Source organism: Ranitomeya imitator, chromosome 3, assembly GCF_032444005.1.
Source record: "Ranitomeya imitator isolate aRanImi1 chromosome 3, aRanImi1.pri, whole genome shotgun sequence".
NCBI classification, from domain to species: Eukaryota; Metazoa; Chordata; class Amphibia; order Anura; family Dendrobatidae; genus Ranitomeya; species Ranitomeya imitator.
This window is the reverse complement of record NC_091284.1, coordinates 774,448,789-774,470,281: the sequence shown is the minus strand read 5'-3', so window position 1 is coordinate 774,470,281 and position 21,493 is coordinate 774,448,789. Positions and strand designations below refer to the sequence as shown.

Sequence of the window (21,493 nt, the reverse complement as noted above, 5' to 3'; positions counted from 1 at the left end):
AACCAAGAATTAAACACCCCAATAAGTTTCTTACTATATGACTTTGAATGGACACAAAGTCAACCACCGGGCTGAATGTTTTTGTGAAGCTAATGATCGACGATATTAAGGTCTGATTTACAGTACAGGAGATATCACTACAGCACATTTGGGATGACGCTCAAGTCTTTATTGCCTAGGATCTACAAGGTTATCATTTTTATGTCTGCGACTCAGGACAGAAAAATTTATAAAAATAAAAAAAGTGGATTTGAAATATACCGGGGGCAAGTGTTTTGGTAATAGAGACTAGAAAAGCAAATCTTTATATAGAGCGTAAAGAAAACTGACCTTGTAGGACAGCGGGAGTGTTAAGGTGATTCGAGATTTATAGCTCTCGTCTTTGTTTTGGGTGACCCTTCTTCAAATATTTATCCGCAAGTGTATGATGTTGGTTCTTACGAAAGTGTTACAAACCTATATTACAAATTTGCTGAAATATTAATTGTTCAAAGAGGTTTTCCGTGATGACGCTGGCCTTAAGGCATTCAGGGTGTAATTAGTGGGATGTGACACCACCCGAAACCCCTCTCCCCCATGAGCCTCACCGGTCATCAGCACAAAAGGGTGAAATTGTTTGTCAGATTTCTGTTGTACAACATTTTTTTAAAGCTTTTTCACTACTTTTGAAGATGTCGAAATGTTTGTTACTTATGGCATTTTGGCTAGTGCCACCAAAGTGGACTGGGCATGGTGATGGCCACCTGATTATCACTGGCGTAGGGCGGAATATAAAGTTTATCTAATTTATTAGCGTGCACCTCTTATAATGATGGAGGGTACAACGCCTGTCTTATTGAATTGTGGCCTTTGAGTTTAGAATAGATCCAGTGGCCAGTGTAAAAATTGCAAGATTACTAAATTTATGTAAAAAAAAAAAAAAAAAGTTTTATGAAAATAAAACCTTGCAAAAAAATAAACAAAAACACAATCCTGATTAAAACTAAATCATTTTTCTTATGACTCATTCCTTTTAAATTCCTGATCTACTGATAATGATGATGAGATGACTCTGCTTATCTGTCCTGGTCTAAACAGCAAGTTTGACAAGTTAAAATGTTAGCTTCCTGCGTATGTGGCTGTGTAAAAAAAAATATTCTAATATACCAGAATTACCGTACTTTAACATGGATAGGTGCCCCAAAAAATAATTAAAAAAATAATTTCTAATAATCTGATGCTGTTTTTTGCTGATGCATGCGGCTCAAGCATTAGCTTTCATATTCTTTAATGTAACAACCATAAGATTACTCGAGAGGTTTTTCGCTGATTTTACATAATTTCTGGCAGTTCTTTAAAGTTTTCTGGCTTTACAGAGCAGACCTGTATGGGTATGTGCACACATTGAGTATTTGGTGCTGAAAAAATGCAGCTGCAAAAACAGCTTTTTAAATTGCATTTTTTGGTGCCTATTTTTCCCCATTCTTTATTATGGGTGAAATCTGCAGCAAAAACAGCAAATTGACGTTTTTAAATCTGCACGTCACAAATAAGCAACGTGTTCATGGGACGTCAGAATTCTCATTCACTTTGCTGGCGTCCGGAAACCCTTTAGGTTTTGTGACACATCTGCACTGAAAAAATGCAGTGTGTGCTCGAGCCTTAATGTCCTGCTCACCCTGCCGGGCATGCTTACCTGGTCTACTTAATACCTCTCATGTTTTAGTGGTTACAATTCATTAAAGTAAAATAACAGAACCTGGGACGAGGAGACATCTGGAGCAACGGAATAAAACACGATTTTTAACACTTCTTAATTAAAACCCGGCGTGTTGAAATGAAAGCCTGGAGCGAATAAAAATAGAACTGTCTTCTGGAGTAATACAATTTAGATATAAAATGATGAGCTCTGGAAACAGCTTGCCAAATTAGAAATGATCACCATATTAGATTTCCTGTTTATGTTGCTCAGCTGGTCACTTCTCGGTCACAAAGGGCAGAAAGTTATTGTGGCCAGAGTTCTGAAGCCTTGCGTCAGATGATCTTCTGTGCCCTGATCAGATTATGTAGTCCAGCTAGAATATTTCCTGGAATTGGACTTTTAATTTGCAAGTAAAATACAATACAAGTAAATTCTTGTATCAAGAATCAGCCAATCACATTAGTAAACTTAAATAGTAGTCAGTACACGGCCGCCATCATTTACAGTGATTCTGGTTAACTTCATATAAAGTTCTAGAAAGATTTTCGTAAACGGCTTACAACACAGCAAAAGGATCTCATTGTTAAAAGTTATCAAGCAGGAGAAGGGTACAAATTTTCTCCAAGCAATTGGATACATCACAGTCAACAAGAAGTGGCTTCACTTTGGCACAACAGTGACATTACTTAAAAGTTGATGTCACTCAAAAGGAATCGGTCACCAGGTTTTTGCTGTGTAATGTGAAAGCTCCATGATATAGTGGAAGAGAGCCTAATCACAGTAGTGTTACTTACTGGGCTGTGTTTTGCTGTTCAAATCAAAGAGTGTTTTATCAGAAGGAGATTATCACTACAGGACAACTAGCCTTGTGCCTGGTAGTCCAACTACACCTGCACCACTGATTAGCAGCTTTCTGTGTACATTGTAAGCGCATAATCAGTGGTGTGGACTTGTCACACAGCTCAACATCTCAGCTATGCTAAAGCTGCCACAGAGAAAAACTATGATTCTATTATTAATGCTGAGCCCAATAAACTAGGAGATTCATCGCTTGAATCAGGGTCTCTGTCCCTACCTCATGCTGCTGTTGTATTACATATTAATAACCTGGTGACTGGTACCCTTAAAAAAAAAAATGTATGAAGAGGCGAGAAAACTATTGGTCCTAGAGGCTGCCAAGATGCCTACAGCAACATTAAAGGAGCGACAAGAATTTGGAAAGTTCTGTTTTGTGTACTGGAGATAACGATCTCCCATAGCCTCAAATCTGACTTGTGTGCTAAGGTGGTAAGACAGAAGTCTTTTCTTACAAAGAAAAACATCCAAGTCCGACTATGTTTTTACCAAAACCTAATATCAGAAGATTAACGTCTTGTGGTTTGATGAGACCAAAGTTGAACTATTGGTCATAATTATAAAAGATATGTTTGTCACAAAGCCAACACTGATCATCAACAAAACACCAATCCCATAGCGAAGCATGGTGGAGGCAACATTATGCTTTGGGGATGTATTGTCAGCTAGAACTAGGGCTTTAGTCAAGGTTGAGGGAATTATGAACAGTTACAAATATCAGTAAATTTTGCATCTAAACAGGCTTCCGCCAAACAGCTGAAGATAAATTTCACCTTTCAGCCCGACAACGGCCCTAAACATACCTCCAGATCAACAACAGAATGGCGCTACCATACTAAGATCAAAGATCAAACCTGAAGCCAATAGAAAATCTGTGAGTGACCTGATGAGGGCATTGTACACAGGAGATATCCTCGCAATCTGACAGAATTGAAGCTTCTGCATGGAAGAGTGAGCGAAGATTGACAGTTCTACATGTGCCAGGCAGATATCCAGTACCGAAAAAGACTGAATGCTGCCATAAACAAAGTATTAGTTTGAGAGTGCATATTTATGCAGCCACATTATTTTTAGTTATTTTTATTTTTCCACCCCAAACTATTTATATCATCTTTTTTTCCTTACATGACAAAGACCTGGGATTTAAACAAGGGTGTGCAGACTTTTTAGGTCCACTGTACATGACTGCAGTGTCCATCTGTCTACCAAGAAAAGTTTGAATTAAACAGTGACTGTTGAGATTTTGATCACCCCCCTTCAAAAAAAAAAAAAATAAAGCTAAAAAGCATATGATAGGATAGATCTAAGAGTACAGCATGGTTATGGGTATCATTGTATTCATGATGGTAGCCGAAGCCCCGGTAATGACTGATGGGCTGCTCGTACACCGAGGAGGCGCACCCGTTCATGTTTACAGTAATACTGTAGCTCCTGATTTTATCCTGACTGATGTTTTTCATGCCAGTTTTAGTGTGGAAGGGGTGGAGTGCGAGATGTTTTATTCCATTAAGAGATTCACGTCCTAATGAATCAGGTGAGACGCAAAGTGGTGTGAGCCTCCATGTGCGCCTTGCTACAAATATAACTGCAGTTACTCCTGGAGTAAGATTTGTGATGTAAGGTAGACCCCCCACTAGGCAGGAATTTTATGGGTGGGGATTGCTACGCCACATCCTTCTCCAGCTCCACCCACGTTATCGGAGCTAGCCGAAAATGGTGTAGAAATGCCAAACGTTGCAATATTTTTTCACAACCTCGCGTTGTGCAAATATTTACGACTATTCAAAGCTTTTTAGGCCAGAATGTGGTGCGAAATATTTTATTAATTGGGGTTCGAGTCCAAATGTATTGCTTGATCTCTATTATTGCCATTTTGGCAAATAGGAGAGAACATTTCTGTGATATCCTGCCCTCGCATAGTGTAGAAATATGATTAGAAAAGATCTCCTTTCCCATCCTTAGAAGTGTCTCCTAGGGCATGTTAGGTTAGGCTATGGGGTGAAATAGATGGACTTAGTCTTCCTTCAAGCTTAATAACTCTGTTTACTATGTTACCTGTGCATAGGTGATAATTTGCCGATTGGTGTGGGTCCGACCACAGGGACCCCAAAAATACAAAGAATGGGGCTCTTTCCCAAAGGAATGGTGGCTAGGCATGTCCAGCGGGAATCACAGCACTTTGGGAAGTCATTATCAATTTTTGCGTTCTCACCTCCTTGGGCCAATAATAAGGGTTTAACCAGTACTGGATAACCCCTTTAAGCTGTCCAAATGGATTTAGGCAAGATCGACCAACAGTCTCCTCTGTAGAGGCCAATTCGAGCATGCATGTTTTTAGGCTTGGCTGCAATACCAGACTTGGCCCCTGACCTGCAGTTGTGGAACTTCTTGTGGAAAAAAAATAGCCATATGCTCCTTATCCTTCACAAGTGTTTAGCCTGGATACTGCCTTTCACTCATTCTCCTTTATTTCTTTTTCTCCTTTTCTTTTTTCTTTTTCTCTTTATTTTTTCTATTTCTCCTTTTCTTTCTCCTTTATAGTTTTTTATTTTTCTTTCTTTCTTTCTCTTTTTCTTTCTTTCTTTCTCTTTCTCTTTACCTCTTTTTTTCTCTTTCTTTCCCTTTCTTTCTTTCGCTTTTGATTTTCATTTTCTCCTTTTCCTTAACCAATGGCTTCATTCATGAAGAAATCTCAAGCTCAATCACAATTTCTATTCAACTAGTGTATCAATAAACCCTCAGAGCTTTTTGTTTGTCACTGCCATTCATTACCGTGAACCATATCTGTTACTAGCAATGAGCTCCTTACAGGAAGATCTAAGACCTTTCCTGTTCCCCTGTAGCTGTAAAGATGGACTGAGCTGCATGGATCACTCAAAGTAATTGTCTTCCTACATATTAGCACAGATTGCTGCATGATGTTCATTCTGGGAATTGAACCTCTAGCGATTCCTTGACTTTTTTTTATATAGGACTCTGTATGTAGCCCGAAATGTCCTCTAATGATCCATTTTCTGTTTGACATTTGGAAAGTGTTGCACTCTGTTTATAAGTTACAAATCTTTTAAATTAGCGGGAGGCAGGTAGGTCGGACACATAAATCCAGATTTTTCACAATGTTACTTTGTCTTTTTAAATGTTGAGTTATCAGAGAGAGCTATGAGTTGATGTAATTGTATAGTTGGGAGCATATAGTTGCATTCACAATTGGAAGACTTTGCCGATGTTTATTTTCTACCCGTTGAACCGTGTTATCTATTGGGCTTGGGCGGTACTTGCTCATCGATGCACAATTTACATTTTATGTGTCACTAACTGCAAAGGCTAAAAGTTTATCTAAAGTAAAACATCTAATTATTCCGAAGTTTTCGTGTTTCTTCTGCATCATTTAACTCTGTTTTTTGACTGTGGGATATGCTTAAAAAGGAGTACATATACATTATTTAAAAGTTGACCTCAAAGGGGATCAGCAAGTACAAGCTTTTCTTTAAAAAAATGTCTGACTCACTTAGCTGCAGATGTCCGAATTCTGGCTTAGTTGCTCCGAAGAAGCATATACCTTGCTCCACGCTTATTATGTGATTTAAACATGTTTTGACACGCCATGACCTTGTATTGAGCATATCAAAAAGTGGCCAAGGAAAAGGGTTTGACATAATTTGGTGAACCAACTATTTCATGGTGTAAACTTTGCATTTGGCATTTCTTTAGACACAATTATATAATCTAAAATCCAGACGCTAGTGACGAGAAAATGGGCTGGAATAAGGTGGTATCCCTCATGTCCTAATCAAGTATTTTCGCATGCTCGAGTCTCAGCAGAACATCTCGCGGCTGTAAAACAGTCGTCCCTGCATGTGCTGCGGCTGTCAAACGGTCGTGAAGAAACTGGATTAGGACACGAGCTGATTTTACATAGATTCTGCTCAGATAAGGAGCACGTTTTTAGCTATTTTTCCATTTTCTTTTTGTCGTAATGGATATATTTGAGAACAGTTGCATTAACCGTTTTTACGAGTAGCATTTACAGCAATTGTTGAATTGGTTCTCTACAAGAAGCGTAATATAAAATAGTATAAAATAAAAAAAGGTTATAGAAATTTTTATTGTGCAAGTTCGTGCTTGGCAGTATGCATCCACCATATTGGAATGTTACTGACCGTAGCTACGATAAGAGTAGACTCCAACTCCAAAATGACCCTTCCAAAAATTGGCTACCAATAAGTGGAAATCCACCTCTATGTATTTCCAAAGAACCACTTGAGCCAATAAATACCGGGCCAAAATATGATCTATAGATCCCATGTGACCTGGACTGTATTCTCTTGAAATCTTATTATACGAAGCTGCTTATAAGCCAAACTCAAAATTACTTATCATTGAAAGTTGTGTCATATTTAATTCACTGGTATAATAAAAAAATACATAATTTCTCCTTTTTGTTTTTTGTTTTTTAAAGTGACCACGAGGAGATGACCTCAAGGAAGAGAATTTTCCCCAGCAAGTCCAAGGGCCCAGTAGGAAAACCAATGGCTGCTAAAAAGAGGAAGACGACCTCAAACTCGGAGGAACCATTCGAGCCACTAAACACAGGACTTTCCCTTCGAGAGGACGAGGAACTGGTGTTGCATCTTCTAAGCAACAAGAGCTAATTATTGGCCACCCAATTTTGCTTGATCCATTCAAGTTTTTCCAAAAATCGTTTTGACTTTAAGGAAATACAGTAATCTGTAACACTGGTAAATGGAAACTACGAGAGTGCTATAAATATATAACATCGCAAACTATATTGGATCACTATATTTGCAAAAAAATGTTGAAAAATGGTAATAAAACACAATCTATAACCCTAAATTCTAAATAGATCTACATGAAGGGTCTACAAATAAACATTTCCACATACAATATATTGATTGTTGAGTCCGCCAGGTGTAATGCCTAATATCGCTAACGATGGCTCTGAAGGGAAGTTGCTCCAAGGTTTCTCAATGGATCACGGCTGGACTTGGTGAAGAGAAATTTGTAATGAGCTTGTCCAAAGTGAAGAAGAATTTGAGTCCCCATGATTCTCTATGATTGGGATCACTTATTTTAAAGCAAGCCTAACAAAACAAATCCAATACTACCAAGTGACGCTAAACTTTCAGAAGATTTGAAATATGGATGTGATTGTAAAATGGTAAAAATGATCCCAAATTCAGACGATATGCAGACAATGGTTGATAACTCTACCAGCTGTATAGATGTAAGGAGAACATTTTTTCCCCTAAAGTGTAAGATTTATGGCACATGTCTTACTGATTATTAGTAACGTTCTCCTATAAAAAAAGCATGGTATTTTGGGGTTATTTGTCTTTTTTATGATGTAGTAACCTATCACAGTTTGTGGGCCATAGTATATAAACTACGTATTCTTATCACTGGGCCTGGAATGATGGTATAATGTGACGTTTTAGAAATGGCTGATGCTCTTGATGTTGACCTCTGTGAAATAACGGCTATCTTAATGTTTTAACAATTTCTATTCTGTTCTAGTATCTGAAAATATATATATTTCACGGAATAAAAAGTCATCATGGTTATACTGTTGTAGTTGTTCTGTTAGTCAGAATAGGAACATTTGCCTTAGCTTGATGATATTGTCGGACATTATCACAGAATTTTTCCTGGTTTATTCTCTTATACTACACTTGTTCTGAATCAATCATTTCATATATTCTTTTATTCTTTACCCCCTCCTCTTCCTGTACAAGATCCTCCTCTTCCTGCGCACAAACTCCTCTATTCCATTGTTATTTTGAAATATTTAGCAATTGTAATGCAGCTGCTATTTACATAACCTGCTACTTCCGTCAGTCACACCATCAGCGATCATCTTCTTTCTAAACCTTTTCTTCTTTCTAAACCTTATTAGTCCAGGGTTAAAGAACCTTATTTCTTCCAAGGGCCATTTGGATATTTATAATATTTGAGTGTCATACAAAATTATCAACTTAATAATTATCCTTCTTAAAGTGGGAAATTAATCACTGGCCATATAACTCAAGCAGTGCGAGGTCTGCAATATACATCACAAAGGAAACACTGCGACTGCAGTTTAGACATCAAAAAATGAGTGCTATATGTGCATCACATAGGAGACACTGCGACTGTATGTATACATCACAAAGGAGACACTGCAACTGCTGTATGTATGCAGTCATGGCCGAAAGTGTTGGCACCCTTAAAATTGTTCCAAAAAAAGAAGTATTTCTCCAAGAACATTATTGAATTACACGTTTCGTTATACAAGTTTATTTTTTGTGTATTGGAACAACACAAAAAATACAGAGCGGTAAAAAAGGCAAATTAGACACAGTTTCACACAAAAACCCCAAAATGGGCCTGACGAAATTGTTGGCACATTTCCAAAAATGAGGGTAAACAAGTGTGTTTCAAGCATGTGATGCTCATTCAAACTCACATGTGGCAAGTAACAGTTGTGCGCAATATGAAAATCATACCTGAAAACAGATAAAAAGGGAAGAAATTGACTCAATCTTTGCATTGTGCATCTGTGTGTGTACCACACTAAGCATGGAAAATCATGATGAGTGAACTTCCTCGGATAACGTGTTATCTGAACATCTTGGGCATGTTCGGATAAAATTTTTGAATCACGTCCACTGCATGTTTTGTGGTGGAATCAGCCGCAACACATGTGGGGAATGCCGAACAAACAGGCAATCCCTGCATGTGTTGCAGCTGTCTACCGCCGCAAAATATGCCGCACGGACAGGCTCAAAAATATACGAGCACACCCAAGAGTGTACTCGGATAACACATTATCAGAGCACATTCACTCATCACTAATGGAAAACAGAAGGGAGAAGAGTACTGTCTGAGGACTTGACAGCCAAAATGGTTGAATATCAACAATCTCAAGGTTTCACATCCATCTTCAGAGATCTTGATGTTCTTTTGTCCACAGTGGGCAACATAATCAAGAAGTTTACAACCCATGGTACTGTAGCTAATCTCCCTGGATGTGGACGGCAGAGAAAAATTGATGTGTTACAATGCAGGATAGTCCTGATGATGGATAAGCACCCCCAATAAAGTTCCAAAGAAATAAAAGTTGCCGTGCAGGCGTAAGAGTGCATCAATGTCAACACAAATTATTTGTCTACATTAGAGTGAAATTAAACGATATGGAAGGAGACCTAGGGGAGACCCAACTTCTGTCAGAGACATAAAACTAGGCTGCAATTTTACTAAATTGTACATGAGTAAGCCAAAAATCCTTCTAGGAAAGCGTCTTGTAGACAGATGAGACCAAGATAGTTTTTTGGTAAAGCACATCACTCTACTGTTTACCAAAACCGGAATAAGGCTTACAAAGAAAAGGACACAATATCTACAGTCAAATATGGTGGAGGTTCAAATATGTTTTGGGGTTGTTTTGCTGCTTCTGGCACTGGGGTTCCTTTACTGTATGCAAGGAATCATGAAATCTGAAGATTACCAAAGGATTTTGGGACACTATGGAGTGTCCAGTGTCAGACAGCTGGGTTTACATTCTAGGTCATGGGTTTTCCTGCAGCACAATGACCCCAAACCTATTTCAAGGAACACCCAGAAATGGATGAAACCAAAGTGCTGGAGAGCTGGGAAGTGGCCAGCAATGAGTCCAGATCTAAATTCCTTTGAACACATATGGAGAGATCTTACAATTGCTGTTGGGAGAAGGCGCTAGTGATGAGCAAACGTGCTCATTACTCGAGTTTTCCGAGCATGCTTGGGTGTTCTCTGAGTATCTTTGGTGTGCTCATAGATTGTTTGTATCCCTGCAGCTGCATGATTTGCGGATACTAGACAGCCTGAATACATGTGGAGATTCCCTAACAGGCTATCCCTGCATGTGTTCAGGTTGGAAAACTATCACTTTCACATTAAAGAAATTATATGAACTTGATTTTTGAGTGCCGGAGTTCATCGTTATAGACTATTTATATTTCTCCAGAGCACCTATACTTACTGTGAGCACCCTATTTACTACGCAGGTTGTCCAACAGCCGCAAATCTTGCAGCTGCGGGAACACAAACATAATCTATGAGCACGCCCAAGATACACAAAACTCTAGTAAGGTCGGGGTCACACTTGCATGTGCAATGCGAGAAACTCTCATCAATACCCGCCACTGCCGGTGTCACTCGGGAGCGGAGCGTTCAGCTGCATAGAAATGCAGCCGCAGGCTCCGGTCCAGAGTGTCTGCGGCAGTGGCAGGTATTGAGATGAGAGATTCGCACAAGTTTCTCGTATTGCACATGCAAGTGTGACCCTGGCCACACTCACTCATCACTAGAAGGCACCCTACAAATGTGAGAAACCTGGAGCAAAAAAAGAATGGTACAAAATTCCAGTTGAGAGGTGTAAGAAGCTTGTTGATAGTTATAAGAAGCGATTGGTTGCAATTATTTATTCTAAAGGGTGTGCAACCAAATATTAAGTTGAGTGTGCCAACAATATTGCTCTGCACATTTTGGGGGGTTCATGTGAAATTATGTCCAATTTGCCATTTTTCAGTTTAGTGTTGTCACAACACACGTAAACCAAATAAATATATGTATAATAAGTGTAATCGCAATAATTTTCTTGAAGAAATACTTCATTTCCTTGAACAATTTCGAGGGTACCAACACTTTCATTCATGACTGTATATGACTTAGGATGCAAATTGCCTCTTCAGAGAAAAAGAGGACTTGAACTCTATAACGCCACCTGTTGAAAGTAGCGAATAAGCCTCCTTAACTTGACAAGCCAGAACTGGTATGTGATGTCATTCTCCACAAGGAGAAACTTTACATCTTAGACCTCATGATTTAGGAGGCACTGAGGCTGGTGTATACATCACTTTAGGGAAGAATTAAAAGGCTATTGGCCCAAGCACTTTGGCCTCCTGGAATCTGCCTCAGGGCCTGAGCAAATTATGGAAATGGATCGCGGGCTGGAAATTCCTCACCCCAAGTAGTAGTCTGATAGAGAACACATTGACAAGAATTTAGAATTTTTACTTTTACATTAGTTTTAAATGGGTTAGAAACAGACAAACATGTTAAAAAAACAGCATTTGAAAGCTGTAGTCGTCTGAATTTCTCCCCCATGTCTTTTATCCATCTCCTTTTCTATTATCCGTTATTCTCTCTCATCCATCAGTTTCTCTTTTCCATCTTTCTTTTCTATCTTTCACATTTCTCTTTTCCATTTCTGTCCTTCGTCCATCTCTTAGCCGTCCCTCGTGCCCTCTTAGCTGTCCTTGTTTCTCTCTTATCCGTCCTCTCCTTATTTATTTTTCTCCTCTATTTCTCTATTTTTACATGTCCGTATATTTTTTTTCCTTTTAGAAGAAATAAATGGAATTTACATCTTCGGAATTCCTGTGTCAAACCGAAACCAATGTTTTTTATGGGGTTTCTCTCCTTTCTGTTAGTTTCTAGAAGAGAAGCTTATTCTTCCATTGTAAAAATAAGGGGTAAAGCTTCTTCTTGTGGAAAGTGCCAAATTGTCATATGGAGACTTATAGGCAGTGCAAGGCTCCTCTGGGAATTTACATATGCAAATAGCCTCATAAGAGAAGATGAGAACAGAAACTCTAGCGCCACCTATTGGAAGTCGCAATTGCAAGTCAATATTAAACTTTTTTTATTCCGTTGTGGTACACCATCTTTTTGCTGAGAGCACATTACATTTAGTATTAACCTTATGGAAGTAACGATTCAAAAAGTTGGAGGTCATGCCCCATTTCTGCCCTGAAGATCCTACAAAAAGTCTCCATGTCCAGAAAGCCAACATCTGTCACTTCTGAGCTTTATACATAAGCCTTTCGTTATTTCTGTACCTGACTACTGCAGATCTTCCTTTTTTTTTCTTCCTTCTTTCTCCATTTCAGAAAAGGCTAAATTTCCCTGGGAAACAGACCTTAATCAGTAAGCCAGTTACACTGAACTTGAAATGTCAGTCTGCCCTGAGCATTTCATGGTATAAGCTGAGCTAAGGTAAACCTTGTAACAAAAACTGACAAGACTTAAATCCTAAATCAAAAATTCTGCAAGATGTAAACACGGCTTGGACTAGAAGAGCTTTGCTGCAGGAGTTATTGCAAAAACTTGGGCTCCATAAGAGGACAGTGAGCCTCGCTATATATCCAAAAGTGAGAAAGTAGTAGAACCTTTATTTAACGCAGAACGGTCGCGGTCCTCAGTAGTCACTAACGCAGCGATTAGAGTCGATATCAAAATGATGTAAAGCAGCTGAAATCACATCGGTTCAGGTAGCAGAACTGTACCCAAGCTTGAACCAGAACCCGACCCTCATAGAAATCAATGGGGCTTGAACTTTGGAGCTGGAAAATCTCTTTTCTTCTCTCTCTGGGAGAAGTCAGAGTTCAGCTGGGCGCTACTTTCCTTATTTCTCAACTCGATAAAAAGGCGTCAGTGAGAAAAATAAGGGTTTTTAATGATCGCTGAAATAAAATGTAAATCGGCAGTAACTAATAGAGGTTGTCCGCTAATAGGAAAATCTCCTCTTAAACTAAATGTTTGGCCCCGATAAAATAAAAAAGGCTAAATGTTCCTACCGCATCGGCTCTGTTCCATTGGTGTTGGCACTGTCTCTTCCCGGGGTTTAGATGTGGTGGAATTACACATGATGCCCGGTGCGCAATCGGCACAGGCGTCACTGTCTCTGCCTTCGGACAAATTGAGCATCAGGAAGCCAGGGCTGCAGTTCATCCATGTTCAGTTTGTCCGAAGGCAGAGACAGTGACACCAGCGCTGATTGGGGGCAGGGCGGCATCACGTGTCATTCCACCGCATCACATTCCCGTGAAAAAATAAAACTCTGTATTGCTCCAGTAATAACTTTTGCCTTTTATGCTCTCTACCTTTCAGAGGTTCCAGTTACTCTTGTCCTTGTGCCGTTGCATCCATCACTGGTGCTGCTCGCTGTTCCCATCAGTTACTGACTTTGGGCTTAATTGGCAGCAATGAAAGTAGAATGTGATTGACAGATGCTAAACAGGATTTTGAATTGGATACGGTGTTCTTGTTTTTTTCTGTTAAGTTTTAGGAGGCCTCCTCTGTGCATCAAAGTAAGAGTACGAGCGCAGAAAAAAATTGTGAAGAGGTTACAATAATCGCCTCCCCTGGTTAATAAGTGAACTGGCAGGGGTAATGCATTCACCCCACAGGGAGTTTACATTTATTATAATGGGTCCATTATTTCTGCATGATTAAAGCTGTGGGCTGGTAATGAGTGTTGTGTGCAGGGCGTTCTCTGGTGAACCTCCAAAGTTAATATATTCCCTGGTTCTGCTGAGGGTAGAACTCCCTAAGGTGTAATACAACTAGCTAAAATAAGCGCTGCTGAATTATTTATCTTTATACACTTTTTTTTTTACTCCGGAAAAATAAGAGTTTTACTGTGGACTTATTAATGAAGCCTCGGCACAAAACTGTTGGGGAAAGTTAAAATGAGAAAGGAGAAGATGAGCTGGTTCTCTACTGTCGTATTGTTGAGAGCAACCCTCTAAGTCATTGTCGACCCCTTAACAAGTCTTTTTTAAAGGGTCGACATTTGCTTATAGAGTATCTTCCTTCAATTGCGGGCATTAGAGAATCGTCTTTCTTCTCTTTGAGGAAAAGGAGAAATGCCTGGCCCAAAAGTCTCCCTACGCCACGTGTCTGGGCCTGTCTCACCCTTGATCCATTGTTGCTGGTTTGGCAGCGTGGAGGTCAGATCTGAAATGTCCAGATGTCTTGTCCGGACCTGGTCGGCCTTTATCTACGCTTGCCCTTTTGGCGCCATGGGAGTGTTTCCGAAATGCTTCAGGTACGTTTGCATTTAATATAGTCTTGCTTTTAATACATTCAGGAGGCCATAATGGCACAGTGTATATAAAAAACACTCAAGGGGTAGCTCAAATTGATCAATTGTTTGCTAAACGTCTCAGTTTAAAGTACAGTTAGAAATTATGTGCGTATGCACTTTATGTATTGCATGCTAACTATAGGCAGCGCTGGCTTCTTGGGTTTTTTATTTAACCCCAATGGAGTCCTGCAGCCCCACAGACCTTGTAAGACTTTTTGAACTTGTCTCACAATATATGACAAATGAGTGCTGATTGGTCTGGTTGGTGTCTCTGGACTATGCATGGTGCTCCTGCCCCTCATAATGTCTGTCAATGCAGCCCTGATTAATTTGGAGGACGTCCCCTACATCATCCACACAGCCTCCGAAATCTCACACCTGCACTGTTGATTTGAAAATTGGCGCCTATGCAAGATCTCTGCCCTGATCAAGGTTGTCTCCGGCGCCAGATTTCGGAGGCTGTGAGGGATGACTAAAGGAGCATCACCGACATCTGAGGCAAAGGGCTACATTATCAGGCGCATGGTTCAGAGACACCCATCGGTCCACTCATCATTTTAAGACTTATCAATGAAATCGAGCTGGTTTTGAACAATAAAATGTGATGATGGGTTCTCTTCCAATTTACATTCTCTTGGTTTGATGATTTCGCTTATCCCTAAGATCGGGGAATGAAAATACAGACGTCCTTTTTTGGTATTTTTGCTGCACAGCCGCTCTATGGACAACCCGCTATCTATCAAATTACTGCCACATAAAATAACAGCATAAAAAACATGTTCTCTATGGGATTTTCAGCCGCGGGTTCAGCATTATCCACGTTGGAGAGAAACCTTCCACAATTCTTGAGTTAAATTGGCAGACGCTTGTTATTTTCACAGAAACATTATTATTAGCGCAGTAAGGATTTGATGCTTTATTTATAAAGTATAAAGTAAAGTGCAGCTTTTGTAAGGGCTAAATTGCCGACCCGAATAAAACAATTTTGACGTTCTCTGGGACAAAACTCTAGTTTCCAGAGGCGGCTATAAATATGTTTTATAATAGCGCAAACGATCTTCAGCTACAAGCCTCAGCTGTTTGTTTGAAGATTTGTCTTTTGTTCTTTTGACCTTGTCTTGCCGAGAAATGACTTTCTCCCGGGTGTAGGTTATATAACTTTTTTATATATATATACATATATATATATATATATTTCATAAAATCAGAAAAAAATTAAGTCATTAAAACAAATAATAAAAAAAAAAAAAAAATATATATATATATATATATATATATATATATATATATATTTATACATTAGAAGACCTGAAAAATATTAACCTATGTTATTGAATTGTCAATAGTAAGAGGGGGATAGGAGGGAGATGAAGGTGAAGGGAGGCAAATTACACTAAAGCTTTCCTGTAACAGTGTATCATTTATTTGAATGCTTTGAAAATGTAAGACCACAATGATTCTTATTAGTAAAAAAACTATATAATTTTTAAAGTGGTTTACCATGTTTTTACAATAAATGTCCTATCTTAGGATAGGCCATTAAACTGAACCTGTTTTTCTCCCTTATTCTAATGCTATGTATTTAAAGATATACCTTTTTAATTTAGAAATCTGGGTTTATGTTTTAGAGAAATGTATTGTTGGTGTATTATTCAAATGAGCCACAAGTTCAGTCTACACTTACAGCGCTGCTTCCTCTCTTCCCTGCCACCCGCCTGTCCCCTGTCAGTGATTGACAGGTCATTCTTCTTTCGGTAGCTTACTTTTCCAGTCTGAGATCTAGTGGTCGTGCATATGAGGTCCTGATGAAGAAGACTGTAATTGTCTGGAGCAATATACAGAGACTGCAGTGTTATGAACTGGTGGTTTAGAAACACAATGGACCTGGTGGTTAAGAGCACACAAAGTGACCTGATAGTTACTAATAACATAGGACGAGCTCTGAGACGTGGGAACTCTGCTGACCGCAATCCCTAATCCTATCACACCACACTAGAAGTAGCCATGGAGCGCTCCTGACTACCTTGCCCAGAGAAATTCCCCAAAGGAAAAGGCAGCCCCCCACATATAATGACTGTGAGTAAAGATGAAAATACAAACACAGAGATGAAATAGATTTAGCAAAGCGAGGCCCGACTTACTGAATAGACCGAGGATAGGAAAGATAGCTTTGCGGTCAGCACAAAAACCTACAAACAACCACGCAGAGGGTGCAAAAAGACCCTCCACACCGACTCACGGTACGGAGGTGCTCCCTCTGCGTCCCAGAGCTTCCAGCAAGCAAGACAAACCAAAATAGCAAGCTGGACAGAAAAAATAGCAAACCAAGAAACACAAGCAGAACTTAGCTTATGCAGGGAAGACAGGCCACAAGAACGATCCAGGAGAGAGCAAGACCAATACTGGAACATTGACTGGAGGCAAGGAACAAAGAACTAGGTGGAGTTAAATAGAGCAGCACCTAACGACTTAACCTCGTCACCTGAGGAAGGAAACTCAGAAGCCGCAGCCCCACTCACATCCACCAGAGGAAGCTCATGGACAGAACCAGCCGAAGTACCACTCATGACCACAGGAGCGAGCTTGACCACAGAATTCACAACACCAGATCGTACTAGATACTGATTGTCTTCTTCATTCATTCCTGCTATTCATGCTCACGCCGATTTTGCCAATGAAGAGGACGGTCCGTGTCTGACGCGATCTGCAATCTCAGGTGGGAGCAAGTAGCTCGCTGATAGAAGAGTGACCCGTCAATCACTAACAGGAGATTGCATGACAATTAGAAATAAGCGAGCACTAAAATGCTCGTTACTCGAACCAAGAATTTCCTAACACTCACATGCTCATTTCGATTAACGAGTATAATGGAAGTCCTAGAAATCCAAACTTTTCTCCGGCAAACCCTGGCAAGAGGTCTGGGGGGGGGCAGTGAAAATGATCAAATGGATGGGAAAGTGCTGATTGAAAGAAAACAGCATGGGGAAGACCCCTAGAAGCATCTTTGACTCCCAGATCGCTGCTGAGAACAATGGTGCCACACTCTTACTCCACTTTAAGGAGCGACAATAAAACATTCCAAACCGACGAGAAATTGCATTTTACAGGAAATAAAATGTTAAGGAAATATTTTTCCTGTATAATGACTTGTATATAAAGCAACATTTGAAAATCCTGTAAAAAAATATATATAATTTAAGAAAACCAAAATTGATTTTTTTTTTTTTAAATAAAAAAAAAAATTGAAAATTTCAGTGTAGTTTATGAAGAAATCAAGAACTGCCAAAATAAGGGAGTCAGATACACCCAGTATTAGACATAAACGAGGGCATCATACACTCTCTATTCAGATTGTCATGTATTGTTACTCCTAGACTCATAAAGGCTATGCACTTTTGAGGGTTATATATAGAGATGAGCGAATTTGATCGGGTCCCTGATTATCCGGCAATCTATAGTGCTTGCCGAATAAGCTACAGCGGGAACCCGGATACCTGGAATGCACTGGCTGATCGGCTCCGCCGCTGCATGTCTCACAGTCACAACACATGCATGGAGAGTCTGTATGTTGAATAGTCTCTATACTTAGGAAGGATACCTCTAACGCCATGTTGATTTGGTAATGCATTTGCTTTCCACTGTGGAACGCTTTAGGCTGTGTGCACACGTTACAGATACCACTGATGCATATTAATGCAGACCAGATACAGGGAAATTCCCTATCATGGACAAACAAATACAGGGTAAACTCCACTACTAGATTAATCCTACAAGCAAACCACGGAGTATAAAAACACCCAGAAGTAAAGATAGTAACAACTTTATTAAATCTCATAATTACATAAATACACAAGGTTACAAAAAATAACAGACTCGACATACAGTGTACACATATAGTTCATGTACGGCGGACAGGAACCGCTGCATATAACACCTAAGGTACAGACAATGCATAAACCGAAAGCCTACCAGGAAAATGTCAGTCTTTTAAAATTTCCTCTCTCATAAAAGTGCATAGTGCCGACTACACATACCCGGTAAAGCTACATCATATTGTATCAGTGACATCCAACCCAGTTCAGATAAATAAACGGTACTCTGCCTGTCTTACCCACACTGTTTAGGTGCCAGCGTCCGTCCGGCGGCCCCGATGCGCGTTTCGCGTTGGCTTCCTCGGGGGGTCATGTTTGTGTATGTGCTAGGGGTGGTATTTAAGGGATCATTGCCAGCTGAGACAGCGATGACGCGCCGTAATTGGCGCATGCGCACCGCCAAGCGTGAAGTCACCGCACCATCATCCCCGGCATTTCCGGCGCCAGAAGCAGGAGGAGAGAAATCCCTCAGGACGTCATATCCTGCTTCGGCGCTTCTGGACGGCGGGGAGGATGATCAACACACCTCACTGTGGCGCGCATGCACTATCGGCCATTTCAACTGATGGCAAATACGTGGGCAGCAGGTATATATTGATAATATACCAATACTATATCGCAACGTTATACATTGAACTAAGAACTATGACGTGGAACTCCTAAATATGTGGGGGTGGATCGTGAAAAGGTACTACTAAAGTGACCCATATACCTAGGAAAAGACAGGACGAAAGGTGGGCATCTCCACCTATTATAACCCTACCGATATAGAAACTAGCCACCTCTCATACCTATAAACTAATCTTATAATAAAATATACCAAAAAAAGCATATGTGCATATAAATGCCGACTATTATATATAAGATAAAGGCGGCAAAACTTGAATATACATCCAGTGTTTCCACCATAAGATATACGATATATTCATACAAAAAGTGAGAATATATAATAACCATATATATTTAAAAAAAATATACAAGAAAAACAAAAAATATATAAGGGATTTTAACAAAAATATAGAAAATACAAAAAAGTATACAAATCCTACCAACATATAACTGCTGCCACACATGCAAAACATTGCATTCTACTTGCTACTGCATATCTATAATAGCATAGAAAGCCGCCAGATAGATTCTTCTCCAATCTTTTTCTTTTATCAGGAGACGCCGCTGTCCAGATGTCCAGATGTCTTCATACAACCCCAGAATAACAAACAATGATGGAGTGACTACATGCGATACAGGTACTAAAAAACATAAAACACACACAATTAAAATCCAGACAAGGGATATCTAAACGAACCCGATATCTTTCAATCTATAAGAATGGAGCTAAACTAATTTGTTCGTTTATCCTTAAAGGTACCTTCACACTAAACAATATCGCTAGCAATTCGTGACGTTGCAGCGTCGTCGCTAGCGATATCGTTTAGTTTGACACACAGCAGCGATCAGAATCCTGCTGTGATGTCGTTGGTCGGGGCTAGAGGGCCAGACCTTTCTTTGGTCGCTGGCTCTCCCGCTGACATCGCTGAATCGGCGTGTGTGACACCGATTCAGCGATGTCTTCGCTGGTAACAAGGGTAAACATCGGGTTACTAAGCGCAGGGCCGCGCTTAGTAACCCGATGTTTACCCTGGTTACCATCCTAAAAGTAAAAAAAAAAAAACAGTACATACTTACCTAACGCTGTCTGTCCTCCAGCGCTGTGCTCTGCACTCCTCCTGTACTGGCTGTGAGTGTCGGTCAGCCGGAAAGCAGAGCGGTGACGTCACCGCTCTGCTTTCCGGCCGCTGTGCTCACAGCCAGTACAGGAGGAGTGCAGAGCACAGCGCTGGAGGACAGACAGCGTTAGGTAAGTATGTCCTTTTTTTTTTTTTTTACTTTTAGGATGGTAACCAGGGTAAACATCGGGTTACTAAGCGCGGCCCTGCGCTTAGTTACCCGATGTTTACCCTGGTTACCTGCATCGTTGGTCGCTGGACAGCGACGCTGCAGCGATCCGGATCATTGTCGGTATCGCTGCAGCGTCGCTTAATGTGAAGGGGCCTTAAGAACTGTCCTATTGGGATCGCCCCTATAGTGGAGCTATTGTGGGATGAGGAGGCATGGAGGAGTGCATTGACTGAGGTTTCCTTCCTGAACACATCCGTGTGTATGGAGCCATCCAGCTGGGCCTGCAGCAAGATATCGAGAAAGGAGATACTCTCCCTACTGAAGTTATAGGTAAGCCTGATGTTGAGGCTGTTACGGTTCAATTCTTTCATAAATAAATGGAGTTGCTCTACTGGCCCTTGCCAAATAAACAAAATATCATCAATGTACCGATACCACCCTAGTACTTGGGGGGCGGAGTGTGCGCCCCCGAATATTGTTCTCTCCCAATATCCCAAAAATAAATTTGCATACGAAGGCGCACACGCCGCCCCCATCGCGGTCCCGCGACTGGAGGTAGTATCGGTCCTTAAAAGTAAAGCAATTATGTGTTAGAATGAACTGCAAGAGCCTCAACACCAGGCCCACTACATCTGGATCAATGTTACTGGATTCAAGAAAGAAAGTAGCAGCCTCCATCCCATCATCATGATGGATGGAGGTGTAAAGTGTCTCGATATCTGCCGTGACCAACAGCATGTCTGGCTCCAAGGAAAGCCCATCAAGTCTCCTCAGGACGTCCATAGTGTCTCTGACATAAGAGGGTAAGGTCTCTACTTGCGACCGCAGGTAATAATCGATGTAATTACATACTGGGTCACATAACCCTCCCATGCCAGAGACAATCGGACGTCCCGGGGGATTCACTGAATCCTTATGGACCTTGGGGAGAAGATAAAATGTGGGCATCACAGGGTACTCCACTATCAAGCCATCAAAAGTTTTTTTACTGATGGTACTCTGATACAAAGCCTCCTCCAAAATCTCTCCAAGATTGCAGATTTTTCACGTTTTTTTCGCATTCTGCAATTTTTGTGCACATGATGCGTTTTTTCTGCGAAAAAAACGCATCGCGGTAAAAAATGCAGCATATTCATTAATTTTGCGGATTTCCCACTATATTATTGCATTGGGAACCTCTGGAAAAATCCACAAAAAAAGCACCAAAAACACGGTAAAAACGCATGCGGATTTCTTGCAGAAAATGTCCGGTTTTGCACAGGAAATTTCTGCAAGAAA

The 21,493-nt window shown here is 40.3% G+C and overlaps 1 protein-coding gene across 1 annotated transcript in view; it reads left to right on the top strand.

Annotated features, from left to right (window-relative positions):
• Window positions 1–8,118, top strand: part of DDX10 (DEAD-box helicase 10) — a 240,953-nt gene extending 232,835 nt beyond the window's left edge. Inside the window, exon 18 of the mRNA XM_069759078.1 lies at window positions 6,996–8,118. Coding sequence (XP_069615179.1) covers window positions 6,996–7,188 — 193 coding nt within the window. The 3' untranslated portion in view covers window positions 7,189–8,118. The remainder of the gene's footprint in view (window positions 1–6,995) is intronic.
• Window positions 8,119–21,493: the final 13,375 nt, after the last annotated feature.